At 42.2% G+C, this 18,463-nt stretch overlaps 1 protein-coding gene across 2 annotated transcripts; it reads right to left on the bottom strand.

Annotated features, from left to right (window-relative positions):
• Positions 1-984: 984 nt before the first annotated feature.
• On the bottom strand, positions 985-18,237 carry SDR42E1 (short chain dehydrogenase/reductase family 42E, member 1). Of its 2 annotated transcripts, none has more exons than XM_056525833.1 (3): positions 18,117-18,237; positions 5,529-5,626; positions 985-4,073 (listed from the first exon to the last, which is right to left on the bottom strand). In XM_056525833.1, exons 2-3 carry the CDS (start codon positions 5,594-5,596, stop codon positions 2,954-2,956), a joined length of 1,188 nt encoding a protein of 395 aa, XP_056381808.1. In that variant the 5' UTR covers positions 5,597-5,626; positions 18,117-18,237; the 3' UTR covers positions 985-2,953. The 2 variants fall into 2 exon arrangements, with proteins under 2 accessions (XP_056381808.1, XP_056381809.1); XM_056525834.1 differs by lacking the exon at positions 18,117-18,237 and adding an exon at positions 17,907-18,075.
• Positions 18,238-18,463: the final 226 nt, after the last annotated feature.

Raw genomic sequence — 18,463 nt, 5'->3', positions numbered from 1 at the left:
CCCTAGACATCTTATCCCCTATCCAAAGGATAGGGGATAAGATATCAGACCGCGGGGGTCCCGCCTTCGCTCTGTGCACTAGATGAAAGGGGTGCTGCAGCAGAGATCGCAGGGGTCCTCAGTGGCGGGACCCCCGTAATCTGATATCTTATCTCCTATCCAAAGATGTCTAGGGGCGGAGTACCCATTTAACTGCACTGGAGACCACTGCTGCTGTTGAGCAATACTTTATTCCGCCCACACCAGCGATAACCACACCCTTTTAAAGCCCTTTTTCCCAGCTGGTTGATGAATGGGGAGGAATTGGGCAGAGCTATCACCACAGTAGGTAAGAAAAAGAATTGCACATACAGCAGCAGCCCATCTTCAAGGCAGTAAAGAAGCAATTACCATATTAACAACTAGATGGATATCTCCTGAACAGCTACACCCAGTAAGAAGCATTAGAAACAGGGACACCCTCAATATCTACTTGTATATTCAGGCTAGTGTGGGTGACCCTACTGTCAGTTTCCCTTGATATTGTTAAACATAGTAATAAGGATGTCTTATACTAATAAACAGTACATATAAAGAGTTACTTTTTATAAACATAGCAGGGTGCATCACAGAGCCAAGCATAGTTGAGTCATGGCTGACAGTCCTTTTGTTATGGGTGGGCTGCATAGAAAACAAGGTTTGGATATGGTTTTGTCCCTAGCAACCAGTCTGTCTTAGGCTGGGTTCACACTACGTTTTCTCCCATACGGGAGCACATACGGCAGGGGGGAGCTAAAACCTTGCGGTCCCGTATGCCTTCGTATGCACTCCCGTATGTCATTCATTTCAATGAGCCGGCTGGAGTGAAACGTTCGGTCGGCTCATTTTTGCGCCGTATGCGCTTTTTCCCCGGACCTAAAACTGTGGTCAACCACGGTTTGAGGTCCGGTTGTAAAAGCGCACAGCGCAAAAATGAGCCGACCGGACTGAACGTTTCACTCCGGCCGGCTCATTGAAATGAATGACATACGGGAGCGCATACGAAGGCATACGGGAGTGCGAGGTTTTAGCTCCCCCCTGCCGTATGCGCTCCCGTATGGGAGAAAACGTAGTGTGAACCCAGCCTTACTCAGGTCTTCAGCTGCAAACCAATCTGACCCTAAGCAGGGCACAGAAAATACCCCCCAAAAAAGTTAGCAGAATTCAAAACTATACAAAGCTCTGATTGCCCCATTAGTCATATTTTTGTAAAAAAAAAATAAAAAATAATAATAATCATTTGTTCAACTTCACATACATGAATTTGTAGAATCACTATTACTGATATGCTGAGGTTATACAGTTTTAGGGTTCATGTGATTTTTCATTAGAAATAGCACCGGTTTTACAAATATGTAGCCCAATAAAAAGGGGGTTTCAGGTTTTTTTTATCAACTGGTGCCAGAAAGTTAAAACAGATTTGTAAATTACTTCTATTAAAAAAATCTTAATCCTTTCAGTACTTATTAGCTGCTGAATACTACAGAGGAATTTGGCCAGTCATTTATCCAGTCTACTTATAAATCACTACTTTACTGGGCCCCCTCCCGACAGAGATCATGAAATGATGGCTAGGAGCCTTTCTTCTCCTTTTTCCATAGTAAGCCAGGTAACTGTTTCTCCACCCCTTTTTGGTATGCGCGAGGATTCCACAACCCATAGAAGAAGACCGATGTAGTAAAGTTTACTGTAAATCAATTTTAAACTGCAAGCGCAGTTTACTACGGCCGCATTGGCCACTGACTGGGCCAGACACTCCTCACACACACCGTCTCTGTCCAGCTTAGGGAACAGCACAGGGGTAGCGTAGTCAAAATACTTCGATTGATGGAGCATAGTTTTAGACAGCAGATGGAGAGAGACAAGTGTAGAGTTGCAGAAAACATTAAGCAGCCTAGCAATGCCAGAGTACTTGGCGTAGATGGAGCATAGGTTAACTATGGACCTGCTCTGGTAAAATGAAAGCTGTAATTGGTCGCTATGGGCAAAAGCAGACCGTTTTGGTTTCAGGGAGATTGACGAATAAGGGCAAATGAGATTTGGAAACAGGGCTCGGCTTCCACTTGTCAATCAAGCATGAACAAGGATTGAAGGGGGAGAGAAGAATCGTTCCAACCCTCAGTACTTCAGGGTGCCATGTGTCTACTTGTCCTAACAGCCAACTAACCGTGTCAACTCCCGCTTATAAAAAACGTATTCCCTATGCTAAGGATAGGGGATAAGTGTCAAATTGTGGAGGGTCCGACTGCATGAGAGATTGCCGAGTGCAGCGCTCCAGCTCTCTCATGGAGCTGCATGGAGAGGGTGTGTTGGCCACAGCTTCGCGCTGTGGTCCACACGCTCCATTCAAGTGAGCAGAGGCACCGTTCAGGAGTCCGGTGGGGGGGGGGGGGGGTAGGGCGGACCCCGCGATCTGACACTTATCCCCTATCCTTAGGATAGGCGATAAATTTTATAAAGGAGAGTTCTCCTTAAATCATGCTATAATTTTCCTACAATGGTGTGTATCTTGTCCAGAAAGGTCTACGGTGAACTCTTACAATCACAACATAGTCGGGATACCAGCAAAAAGCATGCCATACACAACAAAGAGTCCATTGAGTTTAATGGACCCAACACTGTCTACTAGTGAAAACATTTAGTCCATTTATTTATATTTATTTTTAGTCCATTTATTTATTTATATTTATTTTTATTTTCTTTACAGGACTTAAAAGTATATAGTCTACCACACTTTTGAATTACACAAAATAAAAAGTATAATGTTTGAAAAATGGACTGAATGTATTCACTAGTAGACTGTGTTGGGTTCATTAATAGGCCAGTTGCGTATCAGTATCTTTTTTTGCTGGTTTCCTGATGTAAACTGGAGACATAAGGCAAAAATGAGGTGTCAATGGGGCCTCAAACAGTAAAATTTAAAATGTTTCTATCACTAGTTGGGGAACTGTAGGGTTAATCCCACAACACTAGGAACCCAAGCAAGTAACACTACAACCAGCAGGACAAATACCACCACATCCCAAACAAAGTTTGAATGTTTCACTTTTTTGGCTTTATTCCCAAAACCCCTTTCTCTGTACCATTCAACAACTTCCTGCATAGCAAATGCATTGGGTTCATAACCCAGCTCTTTCTTGGCTTTGTCAATACTGAAATAGTGAGTAACGCCTGTTTTGTACACCTCAGCGCGGGTCAGCAAAGGCTGAAAGTTATAAATAGGCCTGATTAGAAAATGTAGCCATTCAGTGAGGTAGGACATAAAATATATAAAAAAGAGGGGAACCCGAAAAGAAGGAAACTTGTATCCTAGGCCTTCAATAAAGGGGCGGAAGAACTGAAAATTATCGATTGGGGTGGCATCTGCTATAAAGTATGCCTGGCCAGCAGCTATGTGGTTCCTTTCATCTGTAAGACCTTTGGCAGCTAAAATATGAGCAGATGCTAGATTATCTACATGAACGAACTGCACCAGATTATTGTGATCCCCATAGGAAAATATGAAAAGCCCTTGGTCAAGATTTTTGATGATCCTGGGAAGGTGTCTTTGTTCCCCAGGGCCATAGATTCCAGCTGCCCGGAGGGCACAAGTCCGTAAGCATCCACTTTTATTTGCTAACAGCTGTCCATTACTTTTTAGCACTTTGTTCTCTGCAATTGCTTTGGTGCGAGAATAGTTGTCGGCATGGCGATTCAGAGGTAGGTAAGGCATTGACTCATCCCCATTTTTAATGGACTGCCCACCAAAAACCACGTTGAATGTGCTGGTGTACACTAACCGTGGTACACTTTTATTTATGCAGGCCTGGATAACGTTCTCTGTTCCTTTCACATTGACTTCTTCAGTCAGCTGTGTCTGAAGTTGTTCCCTTCCGGACATTCCATAAGAAGCAGTATGAATTATGCAGGAAGCGTTACTAAAAACTTCCTCCACTGTAGACAAGGAGCGAATATCACCCTGTATAAACTGGATTCCATCAGGAAGATCTTGTTCTGGTTTCCGTACATCGAAAAGTACCACACTGACCCCCATCTGGAACAGCGTACAGCCTAACCTAGAAACCAGAAATAGGCATGGTGAGTGTGTACTCCGTATGTGATTTCATGCTCTTTTATCACATGTGGCAGATATGCTGCAGATTTTTCAAAGCAAAATTGCATGTAGAAAATCTGCATTGTATTAATGTATCAGCAGCATGAGATAAAAAAAATAAATAAAAAATAAAAATGTTTTACACAGTGCAGTAAAATAAATTAAAATAAATAAATAAATGAATTAAAAAAAAACTATAAAACAGTGTGGCAATTGACAAATTTATAAATACAAATGTTAAATTTGGAGCATGTGAATTTTTGTTGTACATATGCATATCTCCTCCCCAAATACACCTTTAGAAGTGTTGCAGATTTTATCATGTGGAAAATCAGCTGCATTTTTATTTTGTGTCAAAGCATCCTTCAGCTGGGTTCACATGGCAGAATGTCTGTGCGGAAGTCTGCATAAATCTTCCACATGGACATTCCACAGCAGCAGAGTCCCATTGATTACAATAAGATTCTTCTGCTCTGTTCACACAGCAGAATTTCCAGGGCAGCAACATCTGCCACAGAAATCATGTTTCCAGTATACGCAAAAACATTGAACATGTTCAATGTGTTTGCGGATACCCCAAAGAACTGCATTGCTGTTAATGAGGCGCCACATTTCTGAGCGCTCCTACGGCATGTTCTGCCAGCGCTCCGATGTCTGTGGAATGTCCACACAGAAATTTCTATTATTAAAGTTTTTAAAATTTCACCAAGCGGTTTCTTAAATACATTTGCTTTTATGAAAGATGTATAATCCGCTATATAACCCCCAATATGGCTCCCACATGTCTTGCCAACCAGCTTTCTCAGCCACATGAATGGAAAATCTGTATAAATATTTAGTGATCTATTTACTAGGCAGATTTGCCATTTGGGAGCCTTTGTTGTTTAATGCACTTTTAAATAACCTGCTCGCAACACACCTTTGTTTGTATGTAATAGGGAATGTGTTAGCCTTTCGGTGCTACGTGTAGAACAGAGGTCATGGCCATTATCTATAGATAATATGAGTGTCAGATCAGCAAGTTTGTGACAAACACCCAGCAATGAATAATATATATGTATACACACACATACATTTCCCTGCCCTCAAATCTTCAAATAATATTTTAAACTACACTATTTAATAATTCTACAGTCTATCAAATTAGACTTACTTTTTAAGTATGCCATCCCTTTAAATGAATCCTTCCCACAAGCCCATATATTAGGTGTGGATGGGAGCAATGGCAGAATATTTATTAATCTCAGAACGGCAAAAGCCATTAACGTAATCTAATTAATAATGAAATTTTGCTTCCTCGGAAGATGCAATTAGTTCTCATTAGTCAAAGTATCCCCATCAGAATTGAATAATTAAATAGATTATTAATAGACTTTCCATAATTATGCATCATTATTAATTATACTAAAACACCAACCTGTGGCCAAAGTAGCCGCCACCTCCAGTGATGACCACGGTTTCCTTGGGAGACGATGGAATACCCATCTTTTCTTAAGGCAAGAAATCCGGTATACTCTGGGAAAAAAAAGAGAAACAAGTGAGGGGAAGGTCCTGGAGGAATATACCGTAAATGTAAAAAAAGAGAAACAAGTGAGGGGAAGGTCCTGGAGGAATATACCGTAAATGTTCCCCATCTGCATATAAGGAGATGCCCATCACTAAGCACTGGCAGGGTGGAGAGCAGCTTCCGGGACCCGCCCCTATGAGCAGTTACCTGGGTCCGGTGGCCTTTTATACACCATGATGTCTAAAATAACCAAATTTCATAGATCATAGTGTGTCGGGATTGTGTTCCCAGCTCCTGTTTCATGCTGTCCGTGGTTAAGACAGCATAAAACTGAGGGCAGGTTCCCTTTAACCCCTTAAAGGACAGGAGCTGTAAATGTATTGTGCTGTAGTGAGTAACTTCAGGTACAGCACTGTACATTTACGGTACAGCTATGAAGTGAGCGCAGGAGCTAAGCTTGCTTCATAGCAGGTCAGGTCTGGTTGCTGTCATTCTGATGTTCACCCTATAGATGCCGTAATCAATGCAAATCTTGGCTACTATAGACAAAAAGAGGTGCCTCATCGGATCCCCATAATGGATCCATTGAGCGCAAATCATGGCACCTGGAAGTCTCCTACTTACATCCAGCAGGCATGACGGACGAATTTCTTGTGTAGCCTGCAGGACCAGGCTGTACAAAAGATAACCAATAGTACTGATCGATTCAAACTATTAACCCTGTCCCGCCCCAGGACTTATGCATATGTCCAAGTTGCTAGCTAGTTAGCGCAACTGGATGTATGCATACGTCCTTGCAAACTCCTGCTCAGCGCTGCAGGAGATTGCCTACGGAACCGGGCTGTCAATACCCTTTTCCCAATAAAGCCCTATATGATCACAAAAAACACCCAAACCTATACATAATAGGTACAATAAATTGATAATTGTATCTATTCTGCACAGTGAACGCCATTTAACACAAAAAAAGTGGAATAAAAAAAAATATATATATCAAAAAGGTAGCATGAATCGCAAAAAGGATACCAATAAAATGTACAGATCGTCCGGCTAAAAATAAGCCCTAGCACAATGGTGTTGGACAAAAAATAAAAAAGTTATGGCTGTCAGAACACGACAACACAAAAAAGTGGAAAAAGAACATTAAAAAAAGCTATATAAATTGGGTATCGTCATAATTGTACTGACCCACAGAATATAACATAACATAATATAATATAACATAACTTTTGCCAAAACAGTGAATTCCAAAAAATAAATAAATAAAAACGCCAGAAATTTGCTGCATGAATCAACAAAGATTTACCATTAATATAAAGTACAATATGTCACGAAACAATCTCAGAATTGCGTGGCTAAGTAAAAGCATGTCAGAGGTATTACCACTTAAAGAGACACAGGACAGATTTGAAAAATTGGGCCCGGTCATTAACCCCTTAAGGACACAGCCCGTTTTGGCCTTAATTTTATTTTTACATTTTAATTTTTTCCTCCTCACCTTCTAAAAATCATAACTCTTTTATATTTCCATCCACAGACGAGTATGACGGCTTGTTTTTTGCACGACCAATACTACTTTTGTGTGGAATTTGAAAAGAAAACCGCAATTTTGCACATTTTGGAAGGTTTTGTTTTCACGCTGTACAATTTATGTTAAAAATAACATGTTTTCTTTATTCTGTGGGTCAATACGATTAAAAAGATACCATGATTACATTCATTCTTTTCTATTATTGTGCCACTTAAAAAAAAAAAATCAAAAATGTCTTAACCAAATTAGTGAGTTTAAAATCCCTCTATTTTGACGACCTATAACTTTTTCACTTTTCCGTATATAGGGCGGTATGAGGGCTCATTTTTTGCGCCGTGATCTGTACTTTTTATTGATACCACATTTGTATATATGAAACTTTTAATACATTTTTGCAAAACATTTTTGGGAATATTATGCGACAAAAAAGCAGCAATTTTTTTTCACTGTTCCCCGTACAGGATCAATAACATTATAATTTTGATAGTTCGGACATTTACGCACGCAGCAATGCCAAATATGTTTATTAATAAATTTTTTGTCTACACTTTCTGGGAGTAAAATGGGAAAAAAGGACAATTTCCATTTTTATTGGGGGAGGGGATTTTTCACACACACCATATTATATATATATAAAAATATATTTATAGCAATCAATAGACTATTTATAGCAATAGGACACAGCACTGATCAGTATTATCGTCGATCTTCTGCTCTGGTCTGCTCGATCTCAGAGCAGAAGATCTCAGGAGACAGACGAGGGGACCTCCATCTGCCATTATGGATGATTGGATGCCAGCGGCAGTGCCGCAGGCAATCCAATCATCCATTTAACCAACCGCACTGCTGCAGATGCCGTGATCTGTATTGATCATGGCATCTGAGGGGTTAATGGCGCACATCAGCGCGATCGCTGATGTCCTTCATTACCAGCGGGTCTCTAGCTGCTGATAGCAGCGGGGACCTGCCGAGCATGACACGAGCACCACTCCAGTGCTCGCGGTCATGTACAGGACGTAAATGTATGTCCCGGTGCGTTAAGTACCCGGTCAACAGGACGAACATTTACGTTGTGTCGTCAAGGGGTTAAGGTAAAGACAGGCGGCATCCTTAACCCCTTAAGGACCGGGTTTTTTCAGTTTTTGCATTTTCGTTTTTTCCTCCTTACCTTTTAAAAATCATAACCCTTTAAATTTTCCACCTAAAAATCCATATTATGGCTTATTTTTTGCGTCGCCAATTCTACTTTGCAGTGACATTAGTCATTTTACCCAAAAATGCACGGCGAAACGGAAAAAAAAATCATTGTGCGACAAAATCGAAAAAAAAAACGCCATTTTGTAACTTTTGGGGGCTTCTGTTTCTACGCAGTGCATATTTCGGTAAAAATGACACCTTATCATTATTCTGTAGGTCCATACGGTTAAAATGATACCCTACTTATATAGGTTTGATTTTGTCGCACTTCTGGAAAAAATCATAACTACATGCAGGAAAATGTATACGTTTAAAAAAAGTTATAGGGGTCAGAAGAAGACATTTTTATTTTTCCAGGTACAGGGCGGTATGAGGACTCATTTTTTGTGCCGTGATCTGAAGTTTTTATCTGTACCATTTTTGTTTTGATCAGACTTTTTGATCACTTTTTATTCATTTTTTAATGGTATAAAAAGTGACCAAAAATACGCTTTTTTGGACTTTTGAATTTTTTTTTTACGTGTACGCCATTGACCGTGCGGTTTAATTAACGATACATTTTTATAGTTCGGACATTTACGCACGCGGCGATACCACTTATGTTTATTTTTATTACACTGTTTTATTTTTTTAAACCCCTTAACGCCCAAGGACGTATATTTACGTCCTTGGCCGGCTCCCGCGATATAACGCGGTGACCCCACGTCATATCGGGTCGGTCCCGGAATGCCGCGTCTAAACCGAAAGTAAAACCATCCCGGCTGCTCAGCGGTGCTGATCGGGACCACCGCAGTGAAAATGCGGTGTCCCGATCAGCTGGGACACGAGTGGAGGTCCCCTTACCTGCCTCCGGCATGTCCCCTCGGGGATTGATTGCTCCAAGCCTGAGATTCAGGCTTGAGCAATTGACTGCCGATAACCCTGATCACTGCAAAGCTATGGCTTTGCAGGGATCAGGGTAAAAGATCAGTGTGTGCAGTGTTATAGGTCCCTATGGGACCTATAACACTGCAAAAAAAAAAGTTAATAAATGTGATTTAACCCTTTCCTTAATAAAACTTCAAATCACCACCCTTTTCCCATAAAAAAAAACATGTAAATAAAAATAAATATAAAAATATGTGGTATAGCCGCGTGCGTAAATGTCCGAACTATAAAAATATGTCATTTATTAAACCGCACGGTCAATGGTGTGCCCGCAAAAAAATTCCAAATTCCAAAATAACGTATTTTTGGTAGCTTTTTATATCATGAAAAAATGAATAAAAAGCGATCAAAAAGTCAGTTCAATACAAAAATGGTCCCGCTAAAACGTCAGATCACGGCGCAAAAAATGAGCCCTCATACCGCCCCACATGTGGAAAAATAAAAAAGTTATAGTGGTCAGAAGATGACAATTTTAAACTTATTAATTTTCCTGCATGTAGTTATGATTTTTTCCAGAAGTACGACAAAATCAAACCTATATAAGTAGGGTATCATTTTAACCATAATGGACCTACAGAATAAAGATAAGGTGTCATTTTTACCGAAAAATGTACTGCGTAGAAACGGAAGCCCCCAAAAGTTACAAAATGGCGTTTTTTCTTCAATTTCGTCGCACAATTATTTTTTTTTCCGTTTCGCTGTAGATTTTTGGGTAAAATGACTAAAGTCACTGCAAAGTAGAATTGGTGGCGCAAAAAATAAGCCATCATATGGATTTTAAGGTGGAAAATTGAAAGGGTTATGATTTTTAAAAGGTGAGGAGGAAAAAACGAAAGTGCAAAAAACGGAAAAACTTGTGGTCCTTAAGGGGTTAATGGGAAAAGGGGGGTGATTCAAACTTTCATTAGGGAAGAGGTTAAATAAAAAAAAAAGTGTTAATAAAGATAAACTTTTTTTTTGCAATGTTATAGCCCCCATAGGGACCTATAACACTGCACACACTGATCTCTCATGCTGATCAATGGAGTGTATTAACACGCCTGTGATCAGTGTTATCGGCGCTTGAATGCTCCTGCCTGGATCTCAGACACGGAGCAGTAATTCGCCGAGAGGACACCAAGGAGGCAGGTAGGGTCCCTCCCGGTGTCCTGTAAGCTGTTCAGGAAGCCGCAATTTCACCGTGGCGGTCCTGAACAGCCCGACTGAGCAGCCGGGATAGTTTCACTTTCGCTTCTGACGCGGCGGTCGGCTTTGATCGCCGCGTCTGAAGGGTTAATACAGGGCATCAGCGCGATCGGTGATGTCCTGTATTAGCCGCGGGTCCCGGCCTTTGATGGCCGCCGGTACCGCCACAATATGACACGGGGTCACCACGGCATATCGCGTGAGCCGGACGTAAATATACGTCCTTCGGCGTTAAGGGGTTAAAGAGTACCTGTCAAACCATATTTTCTAAATTAACTCAGATTATATTCCCTAACTACTCCTAATACCCCTCCTGTCCTTAATAAAAAAAAAATTAAAAAATGTCCGTGTTTTAAAGGGGGTACTCCCACCCTAGACATCTTATCCCCTATCCAAAGAAGCCGGACTCCAAATAGTGATATTTCATAATTATAATAATCCATTTGGAGTCTCATATTTTATGGTGTATCTTAATGCAATAATTATTTCATATTTAATAAGTGGGATACCTCAGGGGTGGATATAGGAGGTATATTATATATTAATGGAAATTTGCCATCCATACTGATGGATCTGGACCGAAACAATTGTTAAGTCAGTATATCTTTGTACATCTATATGGCGAGCTAAACACAAGGAAGGTGTTAACTCTTCCTACTCCTTCACCACTGATTAGTCAACCTCCTCATATCCCTTTTAGATGTCAAAAACAGATTACCATTATATTGGATCATTATACACTATATTATTCATTATGGAATGCCTCTACTTCTTTTACATCCTCAATAAAAATGAATATCAAATCAGCAGATAAATCCACTTTCCATGCCTGTTTGTCTCATATTTTTATTGTGTCCCTATATTATTGATATTTAATGTTAGATTTATTTATATTGTTAGTGGGTTTCAAAATCATATTACTTAAGCTGTTATTATAATGAGGGGTGTCCCTCTCAAGGTTTTCTCCATGGGTGGCCCTTTAAAGCGGCATCAATCTAGGGCTCAGCTCTCTTTATTTTAAGGAAAAGTCAAACATTTCTATTTGATATAATCTCATGAATTGCTCATGGCTGTAGCTTCAATATTTACAAGAATGCTGAAAAAGTGAAGCCCTCATTTAAACCAAGTGGGCTTAGAGATTTTAGTTTATAAATCCAGAAGGCCTCCCCCTTCAAGAGTTTCCGATTTACATTGCCTCTTCTCGGACCAAGGCTACATTTCTGTATGCCTCAGAACTTCAATAATGAGCGATTACCCCCATGGAATTCTCTAACATGCCTCGATAAAGTTGTGTCCATGTGGGTATTGATCGTGCTAATGTGCTTGGATATCCTCCTGCATAAATTGCTGTACTGTCTTCCCCACATACAGATTGGGACATTGGGCCACATAGACCACCCCAGTCGTCTGACAGTTAAAGGAGTAGTCCAGCGTGCACTTTTCTTATTTTATCCGGTTCGGGCTGCAAAAAAAAGAATAGATAAACTTTCTCCTATCTGCCAACGCGCCCCAGGAGCTCCGGTACAGGGGTTTGGTCGCCGAGCTGTTTGCTTCTTACTTCCTGTTAGCCCGGCATGTCACACGGAGCTTCAGCCTATCACCGGCCGAGGCGAGACATTGCTGCGGCCGGTGACAAGCTGAAGCTCCGCGTGACGTGCCGGGCTAACAGGAAGTAAGAAGCAAACAGCTCGGCGGCCAAACCCCTGTACCGGAGCTCCTGGGGCACGTTGGCAGGTATGAGAAAGTTTGTTTTCTTTTTTTTTTGCAGCCCGGACCGGAGAAAATAAGAAAAGTATGCACCGGACTACTGCTTTAATGAACGTTTTCACATTGTATTTCTTTTTGTCCACAGGGTTGACAAATTCTTTAGTCTTTGGCATGAATTTGCAAAAACTACACGCACCACAGGGATATGACCCAGTGGTGGGTGACCCCAACCAGGTTTGAGATGAGGTCTCGGTTAAAAAAAAAAACTATGTACCAATGATTCCCTCATGTTGCGTCCACGACGATATGTCATTGCTGGTCTATTTGGTAAAACCTCTTTGAGTTCTGTATCATTGGTGAGGAGTGGCCAATATTTATTTAAATTTCTTACTACTTCTGTGTTGTTAGACTCATAAGTACGGTACCTATGCATCGGATAATTTTTTGCGTCACATTCCCAGGTCTACATTGGTTGCTAAGCAATTGGCTACGTGGAGTAGTCCTAGTGGAGAAATTTTTTTGGGTACCCTCGGTTCAGGAATCTTAGATATAATTCACATTCTTTTTGGAATGTGTCATCACTGGAACAATTCCTCCTGGCCCTTAAATACTGCCCTATGGGTGTCCCTCTTTTGAGAGGCAGAGGATGATGACTTTGCCAGTGAAGGAAACTGTTTGTGGCAGTTTCTTTCCTGTGAATGTTAGTATGTACAGTTCCATCAAGATCTCATGTAATCTCTAGGTCGAGAAAATTAATCATGTTCGTGTGAATTTCTGAAGTGAACCTCATACCTATGTCATTAGTGTTAAGTGCAGTGACAAATAATTCAAATTCAGTGAGGGTGCCTTCCCAAACGATTAAAATGTCATCGATAAATCTCCCCCAAAATAAAATGTGACCCGTGAATTCAGAAAAAACAATAGTGCTCTCCCACCACCCAAGAAATTAATTTGCATAATTAGGTGCAAAAGCCGTGCCCATAGCAATGCCTTTAATCTGAAAATAATATTTGCGATCAAAAAGAAAGAAATTGTGAGTGAGAATGAAACGTAAAAGTGTAATTAAGAAATCATTGTGCTGGTGATATTGTGTACTTCTCGAGCTCAAGAAATAACTCACAGCTTGAATTCCCAAACAGTGAGCAATGTTCGTGTACAGAGACTCTACGTCTAGACTCGCCACTAGTGTGGTGACGAGAAAGGGGAGTTCTTGTAACTTAGTAACCACACCACAGTACCAATGATTTTACTGCAGTTTGGGACCCGGTGGTTTGTCTCGAAGCAACACTCCCATTCCTAAAAAAAAAAGGGGATTGTGTGATACCCTGGGTGGTTGTGTTCGTACCTAATATCGAGACAGGTGGTGCTATATTCACCACTGGATGATTTACCAGGAGTGCCAATTGCAAGAAGGATGAAGAACCAGAGGTTGGTGGTATATGCATATGCCCACTGCTTGGAATGATATTGCTCATGTTTTGGCTTCCCAGATCTCTTGTTACTACTGGGGCACATCTTGGTTCACTAGATCTAGTATTGACAGGTGATTTACGTGTGGGTTGCCTCCAGGAGTAACCACCCCTTCCACCTCTCCTACAGCCTCTGTTTGTGTTGTGACTGCCGGGCCCTCCCCTTCCTGGGTCCTCAGATTCCGAAATGTACGACTCAGAGATGTCAGTATAGGGGGTGGGATTATAATTATAGTTTTGATTCTTTTTTTATATAAATTACACCTGTCTCAAAATCACATTTATCGCGTATATATTTGCGATGCTTCTGTTCCTTAGTCTCTTGTTGGAATGACTATATGTTTTTGGAGTCTCAATTCAAGACTGCTGAAATCTACAGATGTTGTAAATGACTGGATTTCAGTAATCCGTTAGTCAAGTTCTGTCCCAGTACATCTTAGTACTAACTTCATGTAATTCAGAAGGTACTCCTGCATACATATAGTGCAGTCTGTGAGTAGGTTCTGCCACCCAGCTAGGAACTCTGGATCCTCCTGATGTGAGTTCGGTACTATATTTATGCGTAGACCTCTGTATGTAATCTTCTGCTGTGTATGTGTCTCCAGACTAGCCACCTTCCACCATGAACGTATTGTTTATAGGTTTTTTGTAAATCTCTGAATGCATGTATGTCAATTTGATCTAGAGGGAGCCTGTTATTAGAAAATACATGTGCTGCCTGACTCAAGAAATTTTCAGTATTGGGTCCAGAAGACAGAAAGATACCAGCCATGACAACATTTGCACTAAGAAGGTAGCGCATGCGCTAAAGACTGCTCTGATGACGTCAATAGTTGCAAAATCGGGCGCGAATGCGTGAATTGGAACATAGGTGAGTGATGCTACTTCCGGTGCGTTTGCACCAATGAAATTCAGCCTTGTTTGAGTGGCAGGATAAGAATCCAACCAAGCAAAAAAGTGGGAGTGGATCTAATAGGATTGGGCAATCTAACAGACTTCGTGATAGATCTTTGGAACTGCCAATCCAAGGAGTGAGAGTGGATTGCTTATCTCCTGGAGGAGTGGCTCTGGCATCAATAGGGGAGGTTATGAAAACCCCCTTGCGGCATCCATCACTGCCATTGCCCCATAACCTCTGAAAATGTCACCTCTGTGACAAAACATGTTAGGGGGGGCTATGTGAATGGTTTTAATAACAGCATCAGCACTGCTAAACAGTACACACTGCAGGTGTGCTGTTTTTAATCTCAAATAATAGTCCAGCAGGACGACTATGGAATAATAACAGAACAGTGCATGAGATGCTGGGTTTTTAAATCACTTTTTTCAGCTCCTAATTTTCAAATGTAATCTATAAAAGTTAAGTATTAACAATTTTTGCAGTGAGGGCTAACAAGTGGACTTTTCACCCAGTCCTATTGGGCTGAGTTGCCTGTAAAATGAACTATAGTTATGTCCACCCCTCACTTGGGTCATTGATCCTTGGATTTTTGAGTTTAAACTAACTGTTTGACTTGTGCAGGGAACAGAACAGAGCCCCCTAGTGACCATTTTATCAATCACATTAAAAATATAGAAAGGCTGAGAATTTGAACAGCAAGTGAATAGCAATGTGTCTTAAAATTACACATGCAACAATATATTAAAAGTTTAGTTTGGTGACAGGTACTCATTAAAATATATTTTTTAGGATCCCACAGGGTGAACTGCGTAAATGTAATAATACTGAATGACAGACGCGCTGATTTTTAGGCTCCGTTCACACTATGAGCATTCATCCGGCTTCTTACATGACAGTGGGTTCAGCCTATCACTGGCCTGGGCGGGGCATGGCTCGGGCCGGTGATAGGCTGACGGCTGTCCTCCCCCCGTCCCCTGCGTGCGGCCGAGGTGGGTGAGTTAAAAGTTTATTTTCTGTATCTTTTGCAGCCCGGGCATAGGGATACAGCGTACAGCAGTGGTCTCAAACCTGCGGACCTCCAGCTGTTGTAAAACTACAACTCTCAGCATACTCGGACAGCCGTTGGCTGTCCGGGCATGCTGGGAGTTGTAGTTTTGCAACAGCTGGAGGTCCGCAGGTTGGAGACCACTGGCGTATAGTGAGTTCCAGCGCCCGGCGGCCCCGAACAAAGAAGAGGAGGGCAGTGCTTGACCCCGCTGGGCTGATCATTAATTGGGGTGAGCAGAACAGCGCTGGCGGGTCACATGATTTGGGGGTGAAAATACTGTTATATACCGTGGAACCGCCGTAAGTAAAAAAAAAAAATACCGTGATACACATATTTGGTCATACCTCCCAGCCCTAGCCTGTACTGAGGAGCCATTAAGGGCTCTCTGCAGGGTTTTTAAAATGAACATTGTGAGTGGCAGCGGGGTCCATATGTATATTAAAAGCGCTGTGGGGGTCAAGATATATAGCACTGCGGGGGGGGGGGGGGGCAGACATATAGCCTATATATCTAGCCCCGCTTATCTTTATTCTGTAGGTCTATACGGTTACAAGGATACCTAGTTTATATAGATTTTATTTTACTACATTTAAAAAAAAGATATATAGCACTGCGGGGGGGGGGGGGGGGGGGGCAGACATATAGCCTATATAACTAGCCCCCCACAGCGCATTAATAAAGATACTTTTCATACATAGCGCTACGGCGGCATATGTATTTAGAAGTGCTGTGGGGGGCAGATAACGTGATCATGTCTGCCCCCCCCCCAGCGCATCTGTATACATATACCTCTGCAGCGCTATGAATGAAAAGTATTTCTATCAGCAGTGCATAGTGCCAGCAGCCGGCATATCTTTATTAATGCGGGGGTGTATATATATGTATATTTTGTAATTGTTTGTAATTTTTATCAATTTCCAAAGGATAGGGGATAAGATGCCTGATAGCGGGTGTCCCATCGCTGGGGACCCCCACAATCTCTCGTGCAGCACCCACCTGTCTCAGCTGCATGCAGTGCTGCAGGCTCCATGTCTGAAGCCTCACGACCACGGGGCCGGAGTATCGTGATATCACAACCTTGCCCCTTGTGACATCACACCCCGCCCCCTCAATACAAGCCTATGGGAGGGGGCATGATGGTGATCATTGCTTCGTGCAGCTGAGACAGGTGGGTGCTGCATGAGAGATTGCGGGGATCCCCAGCGGCAGGCCCCCCCGCGGTCAGACATGGGGATAAGATGTCTTAGGGCTGGAATACCCCTTTAAAGGAGTACTCTGGTGCAGAGTATTCCTGCTCCGGCCTGCAAAAAAAATGAAAATAATCATCTATCACCTTCCTGGGTTCCCGCGGAGCGCCACTACAGCTGATTGGTCCTCCGGTCCATCTTCTTCATACTTCCATGTGAACGAAGCGTCACATGGCGCTCAGTCTATCGCCGGCCGCCACAATGTTCTGCCTCGGCCCATAATAGGCTGAGCGCCATGTGACGCTTCGCTCACATGGAAGTATGAAGAAGATGGACCGGAGGGAACCCAGGAAGGTGAGAGATGATTATTTTCATTTTTTTTGCAGCCCCGGGCAGGACTGAGCAGGAGTAATCTGCACCAGAGTACTCCTTTAAGTTTTATTTATATTGTGTCACTGCAAATGGGATTTAAATAATGATGAAGATGATAATAATAATATTGGAGTCAATAAACACAGTCAGGTATATACCATACTTCAGTGATCTTCAAAATAAGGACCTCCAGATGTCACAAAACAACAACTACATGCCCAGAGAGTGAACTGTAGTTTTGCAACTTCTGGAGGTCCACAGATGAAAGACCACTGATATACTTTTCTTCCCCTTAACAACCTCTATCTATCTATCTATCTATCTATCTAGTAATCCAAGGAAAGCAGCACCCCGAAAAAATGTAGTGGTGCACGCAGAGCCGGACCGCGGTCAATGGTCCATATGTAGCTATAAATTAGTAGAAGTCCGCAGCACATTTATGGAGTAAATGTCACTTTTTTTCACCCATTTGGATTGTGTGCTGCGGACTTTTACTAATATATATATATATATATATATATATATATATTTATTTATTTATATATACACACACACACACACACAGGGGTCAAGTCCCGGGAAAAGGGCTCATGGGTTGGTCCTGCAGGACTCTTGCTAATGAGAATGGTGTTCCTGCTATGAAAAAAGTGCAGGAACCCAGTTCCCACATGTTCCTGCAAGACTTGAACCCTGTGTAAGTGTATATAAGATATATCTTGTATATACACAGTATATTGGATTATCTCGCAGTCTATATTCCTCACACTTATAATCCTCCAAATTGGCAACTAAGATCTATGGCTACTGGCCCCATTAATGTGACAAAACTTGGTTGCTGTCATTGCAGCTCCAGCTATCCGCGCCCACAAAGCTTCCCCAGAGAACCGGGTCACGTGGGCAGGTGGTGCCGCTCTCCTCATGTGACGTCATGTCAACCCCTCCAGCTAATGTAAGGCATATGACCCATACGTTACCTTTCCCTTGACACCGCGAGCCTTCTCCGCTCTTGTGGCCGATGTATTAACGAACGACTTTTAGACTTCCTGCACAGACACACCGGCTCTTCACACCGTTGCCCGGGGCGACGTACGGAAACTAAGCGGACGTAAGCCGTGACGTAAGAGCACGTGACCGGGACGCTGCACCATGGCGGGGAAACTGAAACGGGAGGAAGTGAAGTCCGTCCTGGAGACGCTAAGCGAAGTCAATAGGAGTCTCGGTACTTGTGTAATGGGGCTGCAAGGGCACCGGGTGTCGTGTACACTGCGAGCACATAACTAATACGTTGCTATGGCAACCAGTCCACCTACAGCGCGCGCTT

This window comes from Hyla sarda, chromosome 6 (assembly GCF_029499605.1).
Source record: "Hyla sarda isolate aHylSar1 chromosome 6, aHylSar1.hap1, whole genome shotgun sequence".
In the NCBI taxonomy this organism is placed as follows: domain Eukaryota; kingdom Metazoa; phylum Chordata; class Amphibia; order Anura; family Hylidae; genus Hyla; species Hyla sarda.
Note: the sequence above shows the minus strand (reverse complement) of the source record. Positions and strands in the feature narration are given on the sequence as shown.